This window comes from Protopterus annectens, chromosome 5.part0 (genome assembly GCF_019279795.1).
Source record: "Protopterus annectens isolate FY-2018-M chromosome 5.part0, PAN1.0, whole genome shotgun sequence".
Taxonomy (NCBI): domain Eukaryota; kingdom Metazoa; phylum Chordata; order Ceratodontiformes; family Protopteridae; genus Protopterus; species Protopterus annectens.
The window spans coordinates 1,445,154,058-1,445,177,009 of NC_056735.1; the positions used below are offsets into that span (position 1 = coordinate 1,445,154,058).

A 22,952-nucleotide genomic window follows, 5' to 3' on the forward strand; every position below is an offset into this window, starting at 1 on the left:
TTTTATTCAAGGCTATTTCTGGTACCAAGGAAGGACAAAGACTGGAGACCCATCTTAGACCTATCTATTCTAAACACATATCTAGAGGTACCAAAATTCAAGATGCTCACATTACAGCAGCTTCTTCCCATGCTGGGCAAGGAGTCTTGGCTGGTAACGTTGGACCTCAAGGAGGCATACCTGCATGTCCCTATCAGACAAGATTTCAGAAGATACTTCAGATTTCTTGCAGGTTCAACCCATTATCAATTCTGTGCATTGCCCTTTGGCTTATCTACTGCGCCCAGAGTGTTTACGAAATGCCTGGCATCAGTAATTGCTTTCTGCAGACAACGAGGAATAGAAATCTACCCATATCTGGATGACTGCCTGATCCAAGCGGACAGCAAGGACATTCTATTGCAACATCTGGCGTTTGTAATAAAACTGTTAAATTGCCTGGGGTATACAGTAAACAAAAAGAAATCAAAACTAATACCCTCTCAACAGATAATTTTCCTGGGTGCCAGCTTAAATACAACGGCCCAGATGGCTTACCTCACGCCAGACAAACAAGGGCAACTGTCTCAATACTTCAACAAAATGGCAACTTTAACCAGGCTAACTGCAAGGAAAATCCTGCAGGCTCTGGGGTTCATGGCATCTTGCATTCTACTAATACCATTTGCAAAGCTGCGTATGAGGAAACTACAATGGTACCTAAAAAACGTATGGTCTCAACATAAACACAGCTTGGAAACAATTTTACCACTCATTCCATGCCTTCAAAAGGAATTTTTGTGGTGGGCTCAAGCATGCCAAAGAAACACGGGTCTCCCTTTCTGTATACCACAAGCAAGGCAAGTCATCACAACAGATGCCTCGGACTACGCATGGGGAGCACACATGGCAGACCAGTGCATCCAGGGAAAATGGTCCCAAAAACAGATGCACCTACACATCAACCAAAAGGAGATGCTAGCCGTGCAAAATGCCCTTATGAATTTCAAGGACCTACTGCAACCGGGCCAGCTATTGATAAGGACAGACAACACCACAGTCATGTGGTACATAAACAGGGAGGGACGCATTCATACCCCCTATGCAGGCAAGCTATGACCCTGTGGAACACAGCATTGCAATTACAAGTTCAACTACAGGCACAATTCCTGCCAGGGAAGGAAAACACTCTGGCAGACAACTTAAGCAGAAATATGACAGACCCTCACGAATGGAAGTTGCATCCTCAAGTCTTCTCAAAGATAACTCCAGCATGGGGACAGCCAGACATAGATCTATTTGCCTCCCACAGCAATTACCAGTTGGAAAAATTCTGCTCAAGGACCTATCATCCACAGGCCTGGAAAGTGAACGCATTATCTTTCAGTTGGACAGCATTGACAGTCTACGCCTTCCCGCCTCTGCCTCTACTGACCAAAGTCCTATTAAAAACCAGAGCAGAGAGGCCAAAAATGATTCTCATTGCTCCAGACTGGCCACAACAGCACTGGTATCCTCTCCTAAAGAACCTGTCACACTCACCACCATGGATCCTACCTCAAGTTCCTCTTCTGTTGTCACAGCACAACTACAAGATCCTTCACAGCCAGCTCAGAACTCTAAATTTAGCTGCATGGAAAATACCTTAATTTGCCAACAGGCTCTCCTCTCCAAGGAGGTACAGGATGTCATCTTGGAGGCCAGGAGACCCTCTACTAGAAAAACGTACTCCACCAAATGGAAACGATTTTACTCCTGGAATCAAGCAAAGGGCCAGAATCCTTGGGTAATAAATATTCCTCAGATTTTGCAGTACCTAGCTGAGATGTTAAACAGTGGCCTTTCCTTCTCTTCCATCAAGATCCACGCTTCAGCAATTTCAGCACAATACAATACGGATCCTCCTTTATTCTCACATCCTCTATTAAGGCAGTTCCTCAGAGGGGCAAAAAATATAAAACCCCCACGGAAACCACCAGCTCCAGCTTGGGACCTCAACTTCGTATTGGAGAAGCTGGCACTGCCTCCTTTTGAGCTGGCCTCTTCAGCAGAGTTACAACACTTGTCATGGAAAACAGCTTTGCTTTTGGCTATTACCTCAGCATGCAGGGTTTCGGAGCTACCATTCATCATTTTCCATCAGGACAGGGTTTCCTTACGAACCAACCCTACCTTCATGCCAAAGGAAGTATCCAGTGTGGCTTTGAATCAGACTATTCATTTACCTACCTTTTATCCAAATCCCCAGAACAAAGGGGAGAGGCTACTCCACTCCTTGGACATTCACAGGCAACTTCGTTACTACTTGGACAGAACAAAGTCATTCAGGAAATCTGAGCAGCTCTTTGTGTCCTATGCTACAGGTGCTCAAGGAAAGGCTATTTCCAAACAGACTATTTCAAAATGGATAGCCCACTGCATACGCTTTTGTTATTCATTTCATGGAAAATCAGTGCCTGTATACATCAGATCCCACTCCACCAGGGCTACAGCTACCTCAGCAGATTTCCTCAGGGGGGTCCCTACCAATGACATTCTGGAAGCAGCTACTTGGAGTTCAGTGCACACTTTCACCAAACACTACCACCTTCCACTATACTCAAAATCTAGAGCGGGCTTTGCCACAGCAGTCCTGCAGGGCATTCTAGCCCCTCCTAATTCCGCTTAGTACCAGCCACCCTTACTTAGCTTTGGGATTCTACCCAAGTGTGATGACTGCAGCTGTATGCACGAAGAACATAGTACAGTTTTGTATCTACCATAAATGTAGATGTTCGAGTGCGCATACAGCTGCAGTCCAGGTTACCCTCCCTCCATCCCCTCTTAGGACAGAGCTTATGACAAACACCTTTAACATACAACCTATTTGGGGTATTCCTATATGGTGTATTTGCTTGCAACTACTGTTTTCATTTATCTACTTATGTATGTTTGCATAACATCATGTATTGCCTTCCTTTCTGGGGGCACCTGACATCTGGGGCAAGAAAAACTGAAGAAAATGGCGTCTGCTGCCTCTTTTATACCCCTGCCGCACTGATGTCAGGGAAGAAGCGACGACAACCGACGCCGGACCTATACTTTGGAATTCGGCCGACCGAGGACCCGCCTGACGGCAGATAACCCAAGTGTGATGACTGCAGCTGTATGCGCACTCGAACATCTACATTTATGGTAGGTACAAAACTGTACTTTTTGCAGGGCCTTATAGCTGGTCCTAATGCTGTATAAAGCCATCCTCCCAACCATAGCTTTGGGAATCTACCCAAATGTAATGACTGCAACAGTGAAACATGAAGAACGTAGTACAGTTGTTGTACACTTACCATAAATGTAGATGTTCCAGTGTATTCACTGTTGCAGTCCTGGTTACCCTCCCTCCAGACCCCTGTTTTTCTCTTACTATACCTCTGCTTTCTTCTACTATGCTTAAATGCCTTTTTGGTGTATTTGCTTTTGTTTGGAGGTATATTTTTGTTTTTTTAATTACTTGTATATTTTGCTCCCCTTTTGGGGGGCACCTGACATCTGGGGGCAAGAAAAACTGATGTAATGGCATCGGCAGAATGTTTTATACCCCTGACTACCTGACGTCATGGAAGAAGGGACAGCAACCGACGCAGGACCCAAGACTTTTTTAATCAGGCCGACTGAGGGCAACCTGCCAGCAGATTATGCAAATGTAATGACTGCAACAGTGAATACATTCAAAACATCTACATTTATGGTAAGTGTACACAACTGTACTTTGCTTAACTGCAACATTTCTAAACTCGTACATACTGTCCAAATACTCCCTTATTTTCCCTTTAACACTGCAGTTACACATCTTCCTGTTCTGTGAGATTCTCCTTATTCTGCAGTACCCTAACCTTTGTCAGCCCCTCTAAATAAGCTCCTTCACTTCTTTCCCTCAGTTTTCTCCCTTATTTCTACCCTGTTTTTAAACTTATTTTTTAAGTTAAAAGTGTTTTTAGATCTTTAGATGTCAATTGTTACCAGCATTATATATAACCTCCTTGGTTGTATGACCCTAATAGTTGGTTTTTTAGCCAATATTCATAGGTTTAGATAGCTTTGCTAAGGTTCGTTATTCAGATAGATAGGTTTACTATCCTTTGAAGGTACATTTTCGTTGTTCAGTCGCTGTTGCATGTAGGATGCCTTATATTGTCGGACCAGTCTTTGATGCTCTAACTGTGTTCACATGAACTTTTTTGGATGGAATATAACAGTGGAATGTCTGATTTCTACCATCACGATGGGATTTACCTGTATTATTTGAAAGGTAAAGCTGGTTTACTAGCTTAGGGTATTTAGCAGTTGCAATCCAGGCTAGTATATGTTTTCTGACGTCAATCTGCAGCGATGGTTGCACTGATTTGTTGTCAAGTGATTGTTATGCTTTTGCATTTCGCAACAATTACAATATATTTTTGTTATCTCGGTGAACAGTTACCATATGGGCATTGCATTTGCCAGTGGAGTTTAGCGACACTTTTTATAACACTATGTACATATTTTAGGCATCTTTTGATGTGCTCGTTTTGTTTTCTAACTTGATGCTCTTGTGATTAGGAGCTCAGGATGAGCTCAGCTTAGCGACTATAATATGAGAGTTATTATACTTCTTTTAACTCCTTTAGTGACACCACTGTACCTTATATTTTTGATCGCAGAACACTTTGGCTTGTGGGTTTAAGTGAATATCTTGATCACTGACATTTATTGTGCTTATAGTGAGTTTGGTTTGTCAGCTGGTGTGTACTGTTAGTTTTGCAGTTGAGTATGCTCTTTCATCGTAGTAGCATAGTTTATTTAATGCATAATGAGTACGCTCTATGCTAACTGTGACCATTTATGTATGTTATTTATGCATTTTAAACATTTCTAAACGATTTTACTGATTTTTTTATATGTGCTACTTGAATTTATCAATGATGTTTCTTTAAATTAACACAGGATGAGTGCTATAATTATTCAATTAGTATTTTAATTAGTTAAGTTTGAGCGCCAAAAAATTTTGTATAAATGGTTGTTCATGTTTACACTTTATTACACCTGAAGAAGCGTAGTATAGCTACGTGAAAGCGCTTGTGTGTGTTCCTGTCTTCAATAAAGAAGTTTTGCTATAGTTATCGGCATCTCTGTGTGGTGTTTCCAGTGGATTTGGTGTGTTCTGTTACCTGTTTTTTTTCCACTTGGAGGCTCTGTTCCCTTGCTACAGTTTTTGGACTTTTTTTCCATTTCATGTTATTCCACTCACTAGCTATTTCTTCTGAAGAAATTTCAGTCTTCCTTAAATTCTCAGATCACTTCGACTTCCCATTCCTTCATTTTTTCTTTTTTTCTTTTTAACAAGTGAGAATATGAAAGTGCCAGCGTTTCATTTTTACTTCATTATCTTGCATTCTTTATCTTAGTTTTTTTAAAGATGCATGATCTAAAATAGTTATTGGATGAGTGTCAAAGCTTTCAGTTAAGTACACATGCTCTTGGGAAATATATTTGTGTCCAGTCTAGACCAGTTTTTCTACCTCAGGGAATAATTTATAAACTGTCTGAGTTTCTGCTTCTGAATTCACATAATCATTACCAAATATTCTCATGTATTTCTTCAGAAATCTACCTTTTTTTTGCTGTATTTTCCCTTCTAGTTCCACTTGATATATTCTTACTGTTACAAATAAGTTACAGTTCCCATCCATAAATATTATTCCATGCTGAAAGCTCATTATTTCTCTCAATATTTTCTTAAATAGTTTTTGCTGGAATGTAAATAAATGCCAGCATAGTCATCCTTCCTTGCCAGATAGTCACTTACTACCACAAATCAACGTTCATTTTCTTTTTTCCTCTTCTACCACTGTTGGAGATCTTCTAGCAGTAATTATCATCATTATTCCCATTTTCCTTTGTGTCTGATGTTTTGCTGGATGTCCATCATTGAAATCCTTTCTTTGTCAAACTCAATGTTCATTTCTATCCAAATGTGTCTCCTGCAACATTTCTATTTGCATCCTACATGTCTTAATATTATTCAATACCTTTTGCCTTTTGTGTAGAACTGTAAGGCAGTTTACATATGATAATATACACAGAGTAGTGATTTATGATAGGGAATTTGAATTTTTGTAAACCTCTATATTAAATTGTCACATTTTAAGACATACCGTGAGTACACATATACATTAATAGAAAAGAAAACCCATAATAGTAACATTTTCCATTATTCATGCAGTATACATGGTTTCTTTTTAGCATTTTTTTATTTACTCCAGCTCAGTTCTTGTCTTCCTTTAAGTCTCACCCCTCCTCCATTTGAAACATTGTTCTGGATGTATTGTTCCCACAAATGCACTTTATTACTATATAATTTGCAGTTTATTTCTATATAATTTTCACATTCCCTTTTCTAAAGATCCCTCCGCCCGTTCTTTTATTTCCTTTACAATGTTCAGTATTTCGGTTACAGCTGGTTTAGATTCTGATTTCCATTTTCTAGTAATTGCCTTTTTGTGTTTTATGTTGAAAAGCTGGCATTTCCTTTCTCTGAGCCAGTTAACTCTACAGAGTCGGCACATCTTTCTTGTAAGATATTTTGTAGTAGCTGTCCCATTTGGCAGAAGGATTTTGGAGCTGTAATCCCTAATGTTTTTTTTTTTTCAAGAGTGCCTTTAACACCATATTTTTGCCCAATGTTTCTGCAGTGTAGCCTTTATAATTATCTCCCCACCTTGTTAAGACTTGAGGATAAAAATCTTCTAAACCTTTTGCATGTGTGTAAATATCTGTTAGTTCACTAGATGAACCAGAGAAATTGCAAACACTACTCAGAAGTTCCCTTTAAGAAAGGGAAGAGTAAATCGACTTTATCTAGATGTGTAGCTCATTTTTTCCTTTGTTACAGGTCCAGCAACCCTCTATAGGCAGAATTAGACCACATTTTCCTGTGGCAGCATCAACACCATTAGCTGTATAGTTCAGAAATATTCCTGTACAGCACATTTTAGATACTGCCATATGAACCTACAGTTCACACCTTTGCTAAAAAAATGTGAGGTGGATACTCAGTTTGGGGGTAGGAGAGGCTTTGTGTCACTGTGATACAGGAGTTCCAGTAGTTGTCCAACACTTCCCTGAAGAAGAAAGTGCAGCTGGAGGCTTGTGTATAGCTGGGAATTTCTTTTAATGTTACACTTTACTTTCTTTGTGTGTTACATGTTGCCAATTATTTAAGCTTGTAGAGTACCAAAATGAGAATTTCCATCTGTGTCATTTTTAACCCGAATAACTAGAAACTGGCTGATAACAGTGACCCTATGGGACTACTTCACACAAAGCCTAAATAAAAGACTCTTGGTGAAAAAAATGTGAAGGCAAGGAGGTGAGGATAAAACCCTAATGTTATGATTTACAACTGCAGCGACTTCCCTCAGAGGTGTATCAGAGGTGTACTCTTACTGTGAGTCTGCCGGCAGAAGGGTTCCTTACATTTATTACTTATAACACTTTTCTGCTAATGTTTTTGATGTAGACAGTTGTGTCTAACTGGGCGGATAATTGCTATGATTGATTTACTGATTGTGTTTGTTTAGGAGCTCATGGAACACATGTAGCCAGCATCGCTGCAGGGTTCTTTCCAGAAGAGCCTGAAAGAAATGGAGTGGCTCCAGGTGCCCAGATTCTTGCTCTCAAAATTGGTGATACAAGGCTAAACACAATGGAAACTGGTACTGGACTTATTAGAGCTGTAAGTATTTTGTTTCCTTTATTGCATGGCTGTTGTTTATATGAAATAATGCAGAATTGTTTCAAAGAATGTTCTTTCATCAGGTAACACTGTAAATCGTCATCTGTACTCTTGTGTGAAGATTTTGACAGTCATTTTCAGTAGTCAGTAAGGGTGTGCATATACTTTGTCAGCCAGTGATGCAGGGCATCACACAGCATTCAACACATCTTCAGTTCTTCTGCACATTCACTAATTGCCACGGTGGCATCTTAACGTACGAGTGAGTGAATTTCTTTCTTTCTAAAGAACTAGCATTCTCTAGATAAGACCAACTTTTGTCTTATTACTGATTTGATGGTCTGTGAATTTAACTCTGAGGTTTTTGATTAAAATGCTGCTCCGTGATTGGTTACTTTTGTTTCAACTCCTGTCCATCTCAATTATTTGGAAACTATCACTTTGGAAAATTCCTGAAACACTTTTAGTCAAAATGCATATTTCCTTGGTCCATTGTGTTTTTGGCTGCTTATGAGACCTGTGGCTAATTTAGTCTGTGTTGAAGGCAAAAGTACTAGAGTCCTAATTAAAATTGGAGGAAAGTGACAACACCAAGGAGAGTAAGAAAGCTGCCCATTAAGGGCTGTTCAGCTTCTGAGATGGAGCATGCTCAATAGAAAAAGACTGATGACCAGTGTACTAGGCCCAATCCACACATTTTTATTGTACAATGACTGTACATCCCTACTCACAGGGGTACCACCCAGGTAGTAAGAATAAGTGGAATAAGATTGCCTGTTGTGGTTAAAGATTGTTGCCTGTTTTAATTGCATGATGTTTTTAGTTAGTACATTTAAATGACTGGATTAGAATCTTCACATGGGTTTCCTCCGGGTGCTCCAGTTTCCTCCCACATTCCAAAGACATGAAGTAGGGGGATGTAACACTCCAAATTGGCCGTAGGTGAGAGTGTATGTGAGCGTGAGTGAACAAATTAACTACCGTGACAGGGCTAGTCCACCTAGTGGTATAAAAGCTTAGCTCGAGATGATTGCCACTGCTGAAGTGACACCCTGACCCCTTGTGCAAAAGTGGGAAAAAGGGCTTGAGGATGGATTAAGATCTTTAAAAAAGGTCTGATGAAGAAATGTTGGATGAAAGTGATTAACTTTTTAATAAACTTTGCAAGTTTTTTTTTTATATGCCGCTACTTGTGTCTAGAAGGAATTGACTTTTGGAAGTGGCTAGTGTGTACCCTGTATTTTATTTGGTTATATAAACAAGAGTGTTGACAATCCACTCCCTGGCAAGACAAACAGCAAAAAAATCTATTAGACCATCCGTTGTGGTGTGTTTACTTACACAACTGTATTGTGTTTGACATTAGGTCACTGTTGAAGTAGCTTAAACTATATGGAAAAATTGCCATGGCTTAAGTAAAAGAGGAGGAGGAAATAGATTAAGAACTCGCAGCAAAACCTGTGATAGACCTATAAAAGGATCCCAGTTTGTAGTACCCTATAAAAGTATGTACAATAGACCACATTACTGCCTTTAAAATAATTGAAGTCCACCCCTTTCAAGACCACTACCAAAGAATCCAAATCTGTAGTGGAATGTGCTCTAACCCTTCCTGGAAGTGGCTTGTTATAGCAGAGAGTAACTAAAAGAAGTAGTATGAGACAGATGTCTAGAAATGTCTTGCTTTGACTCTGGTTGTCCCTTCCTCTTGCCTTCATAGGAGATTAACAACTGGTCAGCTTTCCTGAAGCACTGAGTTTTGTCGTTGCAGTATCTGTGTTGCCTCTGGATATCCAGGGTATGCAGGATCTTGTCGGCCTTGTTCTTGGGATCAGAAATCAAAGGCAGGGAGATTAAAAGACAGGCTCATGGTAAAGGTAAACTCTCAGACACCTTAAGACATAAAAGAGGGATTAGTTCTCAAAGAAACACGGTCCTTATGGAAAATGAGGTGTGGGGGACTCACTGTAAGAGCTTGTAACTTAGATTATTTTCTTGAGGAAGTCATAGCAATTCAACCTGAGGAGCTGGCTCAAATGGGGAAAAAAGCAAGCTTTTCTAGCACAAAGTTAGGATCCCAAGAAGAAAGCCACCTGTTTTGTAGGTGGGTGGATATGTAAAATCCATTTCAAAAACTTCCTCAACTTGAGGATGGTTAAAAAGAGGTGAGCCAAGGGTAGAGAAGCAGAAATGGCCAACAAATGAACCTTGACAGAGAGGAAAGAAAGGTCAGAGAGCAGTAATTTGCACAAATAATCAAGAACCAAAAGCAACTTGGCCTTGAGGTTTCTGGATCTCTGAATGGCACCAACTAGAACATCTTTTCCACTTACACATATGGTTTCCTGGTCGCAGGTTGTTTAGCCTCCTTCAATACCTGCTGCATGTCCTTAAGAAAAAAGTGCCCAAAAGCAATCAAAATTCTCTCATCCAGGCAATCATTTGAAGAGTTTTCAGGTTTGGGTATATTAAACAACCATTGTCTTGTGCGAGTAAATCCAGTCTTTGGAGAAGTCTGTGGTAACTGGCCTTGGCCAATTTAAGATAAAAAAAAACACTGTTACCTGGGCCAAAATGGGGTCACTACAGCAGTATTTGGGGAGCCCTTCTGGATCTTTAGAATAAACCTGGGAATTACTGAAATGGGTCAAAGTGCATAGGGGAATATTTTTGTCCATGGGAATGAGAAGGCATCTTCTTCCAGACCTGTTTTCAAGGAATCCTGGAGCAGAATTTCTTTAGTTGTCTGTTCTGAAAGAAAGTAAATAGATGTATGTCAGGAATTCCCCACAGCTGGATTAATTCTTGGAAGACCCTGTGTTGAAGTTTCCATTTGTGAGGTTCTGTCCTGGCCCTGTGTAGCTTGTGTGCTACAGTGGTTTGCTATAGCAATAACCCACGCCTGGGTGTGTGGGTAATGCTGGATTTACCCATAGTTGGTGTGGTTTGGTCACGAGGGCAAAGCCCGAGTGGACAAACAAAGCCAACCGTGGGTAAATCCAGCATTACCCACACCCAGAAGTGGGATTTTGCTATTATACAATGACATTATTTAAGAAAAAAAATTACTTTTCTTAAATAATGGCATTGTATAATACCTCCTTGCTGCCCTTCTGCAGCTGTCTGGTATTCTGCGGCAGTTCTGATGTACTGCGCATGCGTATGCCCACGCAGTACATCAGAGCTGTGGGCAAAAGCAATGGAGAAAGCAAGATCTCTGTTGCTTTTTTCAAAACTGTCTCGCTATGTTAAACTCCTTTAACATGGCGAGACAGTTTGTTAAAAGCAACGGAGATCTTGCTTTCTCCGTTGCTTTTTTCAAAACTGTCTTGCTATGTTAAATGGGTGTAACATAGCGAGACAGCTTTAAAATGACTTTTTTTAAAGCTGTCTCGCTATGTTAAACCCAATGGCTTCCTTGCACTTACCGAAGCCATTTCAGAATATGGGGATCAAGAGCGAAAGAATTTAGCAACAAAGAGAACCTGACGATGAATGGTTCGGGCATTGAACAAGGCAAAAAACCGACAGCAAGGTATGTCGTGGTCTGGGCCTAAACATGTGACACAGTAAGAATGAAAATCTCTGTGAGGCATTTGCTTTCCACAGGCAAGATAATTGTTAACTTTTTCTGACATCGGTTAGAGTAATAAAAAAGGATCCCCAATGGGGTACTAAGCTTTAGAAGACTTCAGGATTATTCAATTCGTAAACGAAATTCAGGTAGCGGCCGACTGGCACTTGTGAACTGCTTCTGCTTCATGCTCCACAGCATGAAAGACTGGTGTAATGGCATCGGCTGCCTATTTTTATACCCCGGACAACTTGATGTCAGTTCTGGAGCGACAGCAACCGACTCAGAAATACTACGTCTCTGGTATTCAGGCTGACTGAGGGCTACCTGCAGGCAGATAACCCAAGTGTGATGACTGCAACAGTGAAACATGAACATCATTAATTCCCAATTGTATCCACTCGCTCCTCCAGGAGCCAAAGGCTGGGGAAGGAGGGTGGGATGTAAGAATGAAGGCGAGATGGACAACACACATGGAACGTTATGTTGAGTACATAACTTCTTTATGTGATGTTGTCCTGTCTCGCCTCCATTCTTAACTGGTTTTGACAGCGTCCCTAGTACCATCTTTCTTGGGTGGTCAAGGGAGGATATTCTTCAGAACAGTAGACCCAAAAGAGGCCCTGTTCCTTGAGGCCAAATCCACTTTGTGATGAGTGATATAGGTATGAGGCCTTGCCCATGTTGCTGCAGCACAAATGGTATCAACTGGTGGTCTCACCCGAAAGGTAGAAGAGGTTGCTATGGCTCTTGTAGAATGATCTTTTATTTTACGGGAGAGTTCTTTGTTTTGAGATTGGTAAGTAAAGGTAATACAATCTGATAGCCATTTCAAAAAGTGTGGCTTTAGACACAGGAACACCTTTCTTAGAGTGTGAAAATGATACAAATAATTGGTCAGATTGTCTGAAGTCCTTTGTCCTAGAAGTAGAAACGTAATTGTCAATGTACATCTAGTTGTTCTAGCATATATTCTGCCTTGTTGCCATAGTTGGAGAAAAAAATGGTAGTTCTACGGATTGGTTCAAATTAGATTCTGAGCATACTTTGGGTAGAAAGGATGGGTTTGTTCAAAGGGATACTCTGTCTTTGTGGAAAAGCATGTAGGGGGCTTTATAGACAATGTTTGTAGCTCTGAAACTCTTCTAGTAGAAGTAATGGCTATCAAAAGAAATGTCTTCCAAGTCAAATACTTGAGATCGCAGGATGATGCAGGTTCAAATGGGTGAAGGATCCCATGGGATAAGACAAAATTCAGGTCCCATGGTGCTGTAGGGGCTTTAATGGGTGATCTTTAACAGAATAGTGCCTTTAAGAAACACCTTGCAAAGTCTGTGGACACCACATTTGGGCCTGATGCACCTAGATGGAAATTCAACATCACTGCTAACTGAACTCGAATAGTAGCTGCAGCTGTGCCTTCATTAAATAGCTTTGCTAAGAATTCAAGAATGGAAGCTACTGGGGCAGAGAATGGGTGAATGTGATTATTCAAGGCCAAAGAAGAAAATATTTTCTATTTTCTCATATATAACTTTCTTGTTGAAGTCTTATGAGATGAGATAGGTTAGGAAGTCTGGCTATGCTTGGAATTAAGAGCAGCCAAGCTATCAATTTGAGGGTTTGCAGGAAGGGGTGGAGCATCCCTGATGCACAAGTCAGAAGATCTGAACTGGGTCCAGAATCCACGCCTCCTCCTGAAGATGAGGACAAAGGAAGGGGAACCAGATTTGATGAGGCCAGTATGGGGCAATGAGTATCAAATTCCTTCCCAAGAAACTGGCTTTCTGAAGAACATTGGGTATCAACGTAAAGGGAAGAAAGGCATAGAAACCTGAGGGCCAGTCGTGTACAAGTGCATCCCTTGGTGACTCTCCGAGAGGGGGAATAAGGGCAAGATAGTACTGCATTTGGCATTCATGGACATGGCAAAAAGGTCACAGCAAGGCTGGCCCCATTTGTGTAAAATCTTTTCCACTACTTCTTGTTTTAGGGACCACTTGTGAGGCATCAGAATCAAAGAGTTTTTCTGCTATCACGTTGTATTTCCCCAGTATGCTCATTGCTACCAGAAAGCGATGGAAGGAAGTCACCCACTGCCATACTCTCTGGGCATCCCGACAAAGGGGGTAAAGACCTGGTTCTTCCAGGTTTATGTACCACACCACCGACATGTCGTCTGTCTGTATTGTAATAGTTCATAGTGAAAGAGAGTCTTGGAATGCTTGCAATGCCAAAAGCACCGCTCTCATCTCTAGGAAATTGATGTGCAAATGGGCCTTGTGATCCTCCTAAGTACTGTTCTTCCCAGGTAACGCCCCCCCCCCCACCCTAGCTGGTAAGCATCCGTGGTCACTGTGGCTAAAGGCTGTGGAAGAACAAAGGGTCAACCTAATGTCACATGAATTGGAGTGACGCCACCAACGAAGGTCTTTCTTGCAAGATTCTGTTATCATAATTTGGTGGGACATAGGTAGTTCCTGCATGGACCACTGAGTGAACAGTAGCCACTGCAGAATTTTCATATGCAGATATGCTAACTGAATCAAGTTTATTGCTGCTGCTATGGTCCCTAAGACTTTCATGACTGTTCATGCTTGTGCATTTTTCTTGGAAAGGTTTTTGACCTGATGTTGTAGGACTTTTAAATCTTTCAGGGGGAAGTTTTGCCATTAGTTTTGTTCTATCTATATCTGCTCCTATAAAACACAATACACTGAGATGACAACAAGGCAGACTTTTCTTAATTTATTGTGATTCCTAGGTGAGAGCAGAGCTGTAAGGTGGTGTCCCGTGCTTTTGTTAGTAGATGCTCAGTGGTGGCGGTTAGAAGCCAGTCATCTATGTACGGAAACACTCAGAATCCTAGGCGTCTCAAGTGAGCCATGACTACTGCCATACACTTGGTGAATACTCTGGGGCTGTAGTGAGAACAAAGGGCAGAGCTCGAAACTGGCAGTGAGTGGCTCCCAGCCAAAAGTGCAAATGACTCTTGGATTTCCTGTCCATTTTTATGTGGCAGTATGCATCCTGGACGTCTAAAGAGCACATCCAATCATCTTGTCCCAGAAAAGGGAGTATCGACTGCAGTGTTACCAACCGGAACTTTGACTTTCTTACTGACTTGTTTAATTTGCTGAGATCCAGGATGGGTCTCCAGTCCCCTGTTTTCTTTGGAACTAAAAAGAATCTTGAGTAAGTTCTGGATTCTATTTGATCTATGGGTCTGTCTGGATGAATCTTTTTTCTAGAAACTTTTGTATGTCTAGAGTTGCCTGTTCCCTTTGATTGGGTGGAATGTCTGGGATGTTTTTTATGTTTGGGATGGGGAAAGAAAAGGGTATGGAGTAACCTCTGGATACGATACTTTGTACCCACTTGTCTTTTGTTATTTTTAGCCAGGCTTCCGGTTACAAAGATAAGCGTCCCCAGACTGCCTCCCAGAGATGGACAGGCGGGTCTCCTTTCAGGAGCACTGAAAGGGCTTACCAAGGAAGGATTCCCTGTCGCTCTGATTTTGTGGACCCCATCTTCCATGTTTCTGGCATCTTCCATTACTACTTCCCCCTCTGCCCCTGGGGTAAGAATCACGACGTGTGTCCTTGAAAGTTCTCTGGGATTTTTGGAACCACATTTTTCCTCCCTTTTGACCTTTTGGATAGGGTCTAGAAAGTAGGGAAAAACAGACTCCTATGGCAGAGAGAGTTTTTCCTTCTGGTTCACACCTGGTTAGTGCATCTTTGACCTTTGGCCTGAACAGGGACGAGCCATAAAAAAGGGGCGTTAACAAAAGGAAAGTTAAAGGGCTCCACAAAGTCACATAAGCACATCCAGGAATATCTCCTCCTATTTGGCTCAAATGTTAACTCAGGGAGTTGTAAAACCAACAACTGCAAACCACAAGGGCAAAGGATTTTATTAAAGGATTTTTCTGTTGCTAGAAAGAGAAGGGACTTCGAGGTCTGTACTAGACCACCCTCACTTCTCAATTCTTTTGTAAAGTTCCCAAAGTTCAAAATGTTGTCCCCTTCAGACTTTGTTACCTCCGTTTCCACCAACAGCATTCATGGTAAAGCTGGATTTCAAAAATGCTTACCATCAAATTCCCACTGGCAAGCATTTCAGACATGTTTTCTGTATCTGGGTCGTGTCATGAGGTCCATCTTACCCTTTGAACTATCAACAGTTCCAAGTAGTTAAATGCCTAGCTCCAGCAATTGCTTGCTGCAGACCCCAGGGTATTTATATTTTTCTTTATTTGGACAATTGCCTTATATTTGCAGACTACTGTTTTCCAGTTGCCAAGAGCCTTTAGAAAGTGTTCAGAATCTTCTACTCAGTCTAGGATTTCCAAGTAAACTTACAGAAAACTTCTCTCATCCACCACATAATTGTTTTATTGGGATATCTGTTAGATTCTACCTTGGAAAGGGATTTTCCTCTTCCAGACAAAGCAAAGACATTTGAAATGCTCTTCCTGATTTTTTCCACAAAAACAAGCATCTCCCAGAGAATTTCTCAAGATCCTAGGGAACATGGTTTCTGTGATACTTATGATTCCCCTGGCAAGACTTCACATGGGAAAAATTCAGTTATACCCAAGGTCAGTACTGACTCAGCATTTTCACCTTTTACATTTTCAGATCCCTATTTTGAGGTTTCTCATGGGGGTGGTTCTGGGGTAAATAGACCTGTTCTCTTGAAATTCAGGTCTCCCAGTCTCTCTTCTGCCTCCATCTCCAGTCTGTCATAATCTATGCTTCAGATCTGGTTTGGAGAGTGGTTTCAAAACGGCTGAAAATGCAAGGTTTCTGGAACAAAAAAGACAGATGCACATAAATGTCAAAGAAACACTGGCAGTAATAAAAGCTTTGAAAGCTCCAAAGCATCTCTGGTCTCCAGGACCTCTGCGGGATTTCAGTCAACACCACAGAGACATGGTACATAAACGTGGTGAGGGGTACCAAATCTTGCCCTTTTGCAGACTTGCCATAATAACCTGGGAAGTAGCAACTCAGCTCAGTTCGACTCTTCAGGCTACATGCATTACATCACATTATACAACGACCCCCCCCATTAATATTCAAAAACGTGCATGCTGATTGGCAGTGTGCACATTGTAAATCTGAGTTATAGTAATGGAAAAAGGTCCGGTCGACCGGACTTTTTCCACTACTATAATTCTTTTTTACAGCAGCGGAGAATGCAAGATCTCCATTGCTTCACACTGTCTCGCTATGTTAAATGAGTTTAACATAGCGAGACAGCTTTAAAAAAAGCAACGGAGATTCTCCGTTGCTTTTTTTAAAGCTGTCTCGCTATGTTAAACTCCTTTAACATGGCGAGACAGTTTGTTAAAAGCAATGGAGAGTGCAAGGATAAAGACAGAGACAGACCACATAGGTCCAAAGCTGCCGACGACGCTTCCATTAAGCTAGTCACCAGTTCGTCAGTACTCAGTGAGGCGCTTTTGCAGCCCCTGATGCCTGCTTCTTTGGATTCGCAGGCCTCTATTGAGACCCATTCGGAGTCCGGTATGCCACGAGACTTCTTCGACTATGGAACCTGCAGATGTCTCTACCTTGGATGGGTCTGGAGCCGCTGTGTAGGCACTGGCTTCTGAGGCAGTTCTTTGCTCAACCGATGTTCTACTCAAACCGATGGCAACCTTTACGTACTGTGCGGAAAGTAAAGAATTACAGGAGATTATGCACTCTGCAAGCCAAGTCAGCAAGCATAGTTTGCAGTGTGGCTTTGACGCCCTAGAAACATCTTGCAGGGCAGCAGTCACTGGCTCTTTACTGAGAAGACATGCTTGGCTCAAGGAGCAGACCTTGTCAGACCAATTCAAATCAAAATTATTAGACGCTCCTTTGAACAAGGACAGTTTGGCACCAAAGCAGAAGAGGTTCTTAAAATGATGGAAGAAAAAGCTAATTCTATGCAGACTGTTAAAGAATTCTTACAAGTACAACTCCCTAGATTCAATAGGCATTGCTCTTCCATACACTGGTCCTTTCCAGCCCCCTCCAGGCCTGTTCTAATCAGACCCAGGGGAAATAGACCACCCAGACTACAGTCTCAGGGTATGCAGAGATCTAAGCAATGGAGTGCCTCCACCTCTAAAGCAGGGAGTGGTAAGCCACCTCCTTATGGAAAAAAACTCAAAATGACTTCTTTACTCCACTTCCCAGCCATGCCCAATTGCTTGTGCCCCTAAGAGGAAAACTTGCCCTTCATGTAAAAAACTGGATGTCCATCACACAAGACCGATGGGTCCTCAACATTGTATCCCTGGGGTACAAATTTTATTTCCACTCACTACCAACCCCAAGAGGGTTCCCAGACCTTCCTCCAAACCAGTGGGCAGAGGCTCAAAGCCAAGGTCTTTCCCTGCTCAATATCAGAGATATTCAGCTGGTTCCAGTAGAACAGAGAGGTCAAGGATTGTATTCCAGACTCTTCCTGGTACCCAGAAAAGAGGGCTCTTGGCTCCCAATCCTGGATCTTTCAATTCTCAACACCTTCCTTGTGGTACCAAAATTCAGAATGCTTACACTGCAACAGCTTGTTCCTATGCTAGCCAAGGATGCCTGGTTAGTCACCCTAGACTTAAAAGAAGCCTATCTGCACATCCACATAAGGGAGTCATGCAGGAAGTATCTACGTTTCAGGGCCGGATCTATGCATTATCAGTTTTCTGCACTTCCCTTTGGCTTATCCACTGCACCCAGAGTATTCACAAAATGCCTGGCTCCAGTCATTGCATACTGCAGGCAGAGAAATATCCAAATTTACCTGTAGTTGGATGACTGCCTGATTCAGGTAGACAGTCAGGAATTGCTAGTGCAGCACCTGACATTTGTGAAAAAACCTTCTCACTTCCTTGGGGTACACCATCAACGAAAAGAAATCAAAACTGGTACCTAGTCAAAAGATTGTATCCTGGGAGCAAGCTTGGACACAACATCCCAGATGGCATTCCTCACTTTAGAAAAACAAGTCTGTCTGACAGCCTACTTCAAACAAATGGCCACCAGAACCCAGCTATCCGCAAGAAAAAGACTGCAGGCCGTAGGTTCATGGCCTCATGTATACTGCTAATTCCATATGCAAGACTTCGTATGAGGAAACTTCAATGGTACTTAAGTCTTTGGTGCCAACATTCTCAGGACCTGGAAACACATTCCTTTCATACCCTGTAAGGACAGAGTTCCTGTGGTGTTCAGAAGCATGCAACCACAACAAGGGACTTCCTTTACTCAACCCCAAGCCACAGATGCATCAGACTATGCCTGGGGAGCACACTTGGACAGCAAATGCATTCAGGGCCACTGGAGCCCAAGCTGAATTCATCTGCACATCAACAAAAAAGAGATGCTTCCGGTGCAGAATGCCCTGACAGCTTTCAGGTCCCTACTCTTTCCAGGACAACTTCTAATAAAAACAGACAACACCACAGTTATGTGGTGCATCAACAAGCAGGGGGGAACCCACTCTTACCCACTCTGCAGGTTAGCCATGGCTGTGTGGAACATGGCCTTGGACATGCAAGTCCATCTGCAAGCTCAATTTCTGCCAGGCAATCAAAACTTACTGGCAGACCACTTAAGCAGAAATCTCCTAGACCCACACAAGTGGCGATTGGAGCCCAGCACCTTCAGCCTTCTGATTTAGAAATGGGGGACCCCAGAGGTGGATCTCTTTGCCTCCCCCTACAACCACCAGCTCAGCAAATTCTGCACCAGGAGCCCTCACAGCAGGGCCTGGAAAGTGGATTCCCTATCCTTCCAGTGGGCAATTCTCTACATCTATGCCTTTTCCCCCTCTGCCCCTTCTCTCAAGAGTATTACTCAAGATAAGACAACAGATCAAGGACAATTCTGATTGCCCCGGACTGGCCACACCAGCACTGATACCCACTCCTGCTCAGCCTCTCACTGGTGCCACCCTGGCACCTACACCAGATCCCAATCCTGCTCTGTCAGCAGGAGGGAAAGATTTTGCATCCGCAACTTAAAACTCTAAAATCTTTCAGCCTGGTGTATTCCTTGAATTCTCTCCCAGCAACCCTAAGCAACAGGTGCTGAACATCATTCTTGAAGCCAGAAGACCCAATGATAAAATCCTATGCTGATAAGTGGAAAAGGAACTGCTCCTGCATTCAATCTAAGGGAAAGGACACTACCCTGCTCTCCCTGCCTCTAATCCTGGATTACTTTAGCAGATCTACTCCACAAAGGCCTGTCCTTTTCCTCAATTAAGATACATGCCTCAGCCATTTCGGTTCATTACAACACTGAGCCACCCCTCTTCTTACACTCCCTTATCAAACAGTTCCTGAGAGGGGCAAACAACTTAAGGCCACCAAAGAGAGCACCCACCCCTTTTTGGGACCTTAGCTTTGTACTGGAAAAGCTCACTCTTCCCCCCACCCCCTTTGAACCTGCAGCGTCAGCAGAGTTCAAATTCCTCTCTTGGAAAACAGCATTGCTTTTGACCATCACTTCAGCCAGAAGAGTGTCTGAGCTTCAAGCACTTATGGCAGTGGAACCCTTCATTATATTCCATGCTGACAGGGTTTCCCTCAGGACTAACCCTTCCTTTATGCCTAAAGTGGTATCCAGTGTGGCTCTAAACCAATCCATCCATTTGCCACCTTTCTTCCCTAATCCACAGAATAAAGGGGGGAGGATCCTGCACTCCTTGGTTGTTCACAGACAGCTCAGATTCTACCTTGATAGGACATGCCAGTGTAGTCCTCCTTGCCAATAGCACCTTGCTACCACAGATCTACCATTATTGTCTTTTTACCATCTTCTATAACTATAGGAAACCCTCTAGTAATTTGTATAATTACTATACTTTTCCATTGATTCTGATTCTAAATATCTGTCCTGAAAGTCTTTGCCAAATTCAGTTGCTTGTTACTAGTCAGCTTTGCAACAGGGGCAGAGGGCAAGGCCATTTCAAAACAAACCATTTCCAAATGGATAGCACACTGCATCCATTTCTGCTACAAGCACCATGGGAAACCAACCTCTCAGGGGGTCAGAACACATTCCACTAGGGCAAAATCTACCTCTACAGTGTTCCTCAGGGGAGTCCCTACCAGGGACATCCTGGAAGCTGCTACCTGGAGTTCTGTACACAACTTCACCAAGCATTACCACCTGTCTATCTTTTCCAAATCCAGGGCAAGTTTTGCAACTGCAGTCCTGCAAGGCATACTAGCCAGGCCTAATTCTTCTTGACTGCCTCCACCCATCTTCAGCTTTGGGAATCCAGCCAAGTGTGATTACTGCAACAGTGAAACACGAAGAACATAGTACAGTTGTGTATACTTACCATAAATGTAGATGTTCGAGGGTGTTCACTGTTGCAGTCCTGGTTTCTCTCTCTCTCTCTCTATAATCTCTCTATGCCTTTTTTCTCCCCCCTTTCAGGGGTATTGGTATTTACTTTTTACTCGTGGTGTTTTCCTCCACCATAGCTTAGCTCCCTACTGGAGGCTCCTGACATTTGCAACAAGAAAAACTGATGTAATGGCATTGGCAGCCTGTTTTTATACCCCTGATGACCTGATGTTAATCCTGGAGCGACAGCAACCGACACAGAAATACAAAGTCTCTGTTATTCGGGCCGACTGAGGGCTGCCTGCAGGCAGATAACCCAAGTGTGATGAATGCAACAGTGAATACACTCAAACATCTACATTTATGGTAAGTGTACACAAATGTAATTTCTCTGACCTTGATTGCTCTATAAGGTATTCCATAGTTTTAGTACCTTTTTTATATCAGCAAACGAGATCTGTGGAGCTTTCCTAGAGCATGATGGGATAGAGTTTTCAGCCATGAGCTAGTAGAAAGCTTTGAGCTTTTGTATAAGGCCGAGTGGAAACCGAGGATTGGTTCTGAACCCAACCAGTTAAGAATGAAGACGAGATGGACAACACACATGGAACGTTATGGTGAGTACATAACTTCCTTCTCCTGCTGAAAGATGATTATTTCTCCCCAAATTTTCATAAACTCCATAACAGCCATTTTTGGTTGAATATAAATACATGCCAGTGTAGTCCTCCTTGCCAATAGCACCTTGCTACCACAGATCTACCATTATTGTCTTTTTACCATCTTCTATAACTATTGGAAACCCTCTAGTAATTTGTATAATTACTACACTTTTCCATTGATTCTGATTCTAAATATCTGTCCTGAAAGTCTTTTTCAAATTCAGTTGTTTGTTTCTGCCCAAGTATGTTTCCTGTAGCATTGCTATTTGCACTCTGCATTTCTTAATATAATTCAATATCCTTTACTTTTTGTCTGTATCTGCAAGGTCATTTATGTTTCAAGATAATATGAATAGTGTAGTCATTATAATACAGTGCTGTTATAAATGTCATATTTTTCAAATGTGTCTTTCCAACTTTCATGTTGCATGCATGCACTAATGTTTGGCAGACTAATCTTTTGCACAGGTGTTTCTTCTCATCTCTATTTGAAACTATGTCTCATCTTTTCACGATTCTGTTTTAATGAAAACCCTGAAACAAAAAAGTAAATACATTTTAAAAATACCCTGTACCCTTTTAGCTTAGAACAAACACACACAAATGTACATTTTGAAAACATGAGGTTTATTCCTCCAGATAGGAACAATTGACCCAAATTAACAGCTATACCCACAAGCATTATCTATCCTAAAATTAAGCATGCCTAAGCTAAAGCACATGTTGCAGCTGGTGTTCCTACTTAGACTGATTGCTGTCTGTCCTTTTCTTATTCATATTCCCCTTCCAGATGTGGAAAACACAGTGAATGCTTTCAGACAACTTTAACTTTTAGCCCTAAGAAAAAGTACATGGGCTTTCTGAGAGGCTTCTATCTCTTACATCCCATCATTTCAAACTTAATTTTTTACTGAATTACTTAACATTGTACCTTTTTCATTTTGCATTTCCCTCAAAGAATGCTCAGAACTCTCAAGAGTAATTGTTTGTACATGCAAACAGTTCATCTCCATGCAGAAGTTAATCCGCTACAAACCTTTCAGTTTCACTCAAAACAGAATGTGCAGCTGCCTTCTGCTGCAGAATTTTTGACTCTGACTGAACATTTGCTAATGGAAAAAAAAGCAGCTGATATGTTTGTAGATGTAAGAAACTGCATTTTTCATGGCTTTCCTCATTCTGTCTTATTTTTCAAGCCTACTTCTTTACAGGAACACTTATTTGTAGCTTAAGCTAAAGGCATTAATCTAGACATTCACCCTTGTAAAAATAAGAGAAAATATCTTAATTCTACATACAGTATAATTGGTGCACTTTTGCATCCCACCCCTCACCCCAGCAACCCAAGATCACAGCTTATTAGCATTAAACTTGCTTTTTCCAACCGTTCTTCTCTTGTTATACTGTATAACCTGTATTTCTTACAACTAAAAAAGGAGGTACTTCTGTGCGTTAATATCTTTAACACTTGCCACAGTCACTGAAGAGACTCCCCCCACATTTAAAATACCCCTAACTGTACAATGCACACGACCGCTTTACTATGTATAGAATGCAGTTTGCATCATGGAATGTTTTATATAGATACAAATAAGTGTCCTTTTAAACGTCCATCCACAAGTTTAACA

General features: G+C 41.8%; 1 protein-coding gene across 2 annotated transcripts in view; it reads left to right on the forward strand.

Annotated features, from left to right (window-relative positions):
* Positions 1–22,952, forward strand: part of TPP2 (tripeptidyl peptidase 2) — a 2,672,548-nt gene that overhangs the window by 457,991 nt on the left and 2,191,605 nt on the right. For both annotated transcript variants that reach the window (XM_044071246.1, XM_044071247.1), the window contains exon 7: positions 7,578–7,732. In XM_044071246.1, coding sequence (XP_043927181.1) covers positions 7,578–7,732 — 155 coding nt within the window. The remainder of the gene's footprint in view (positions 1–7,577; positions 7,733–22,952) is intronic.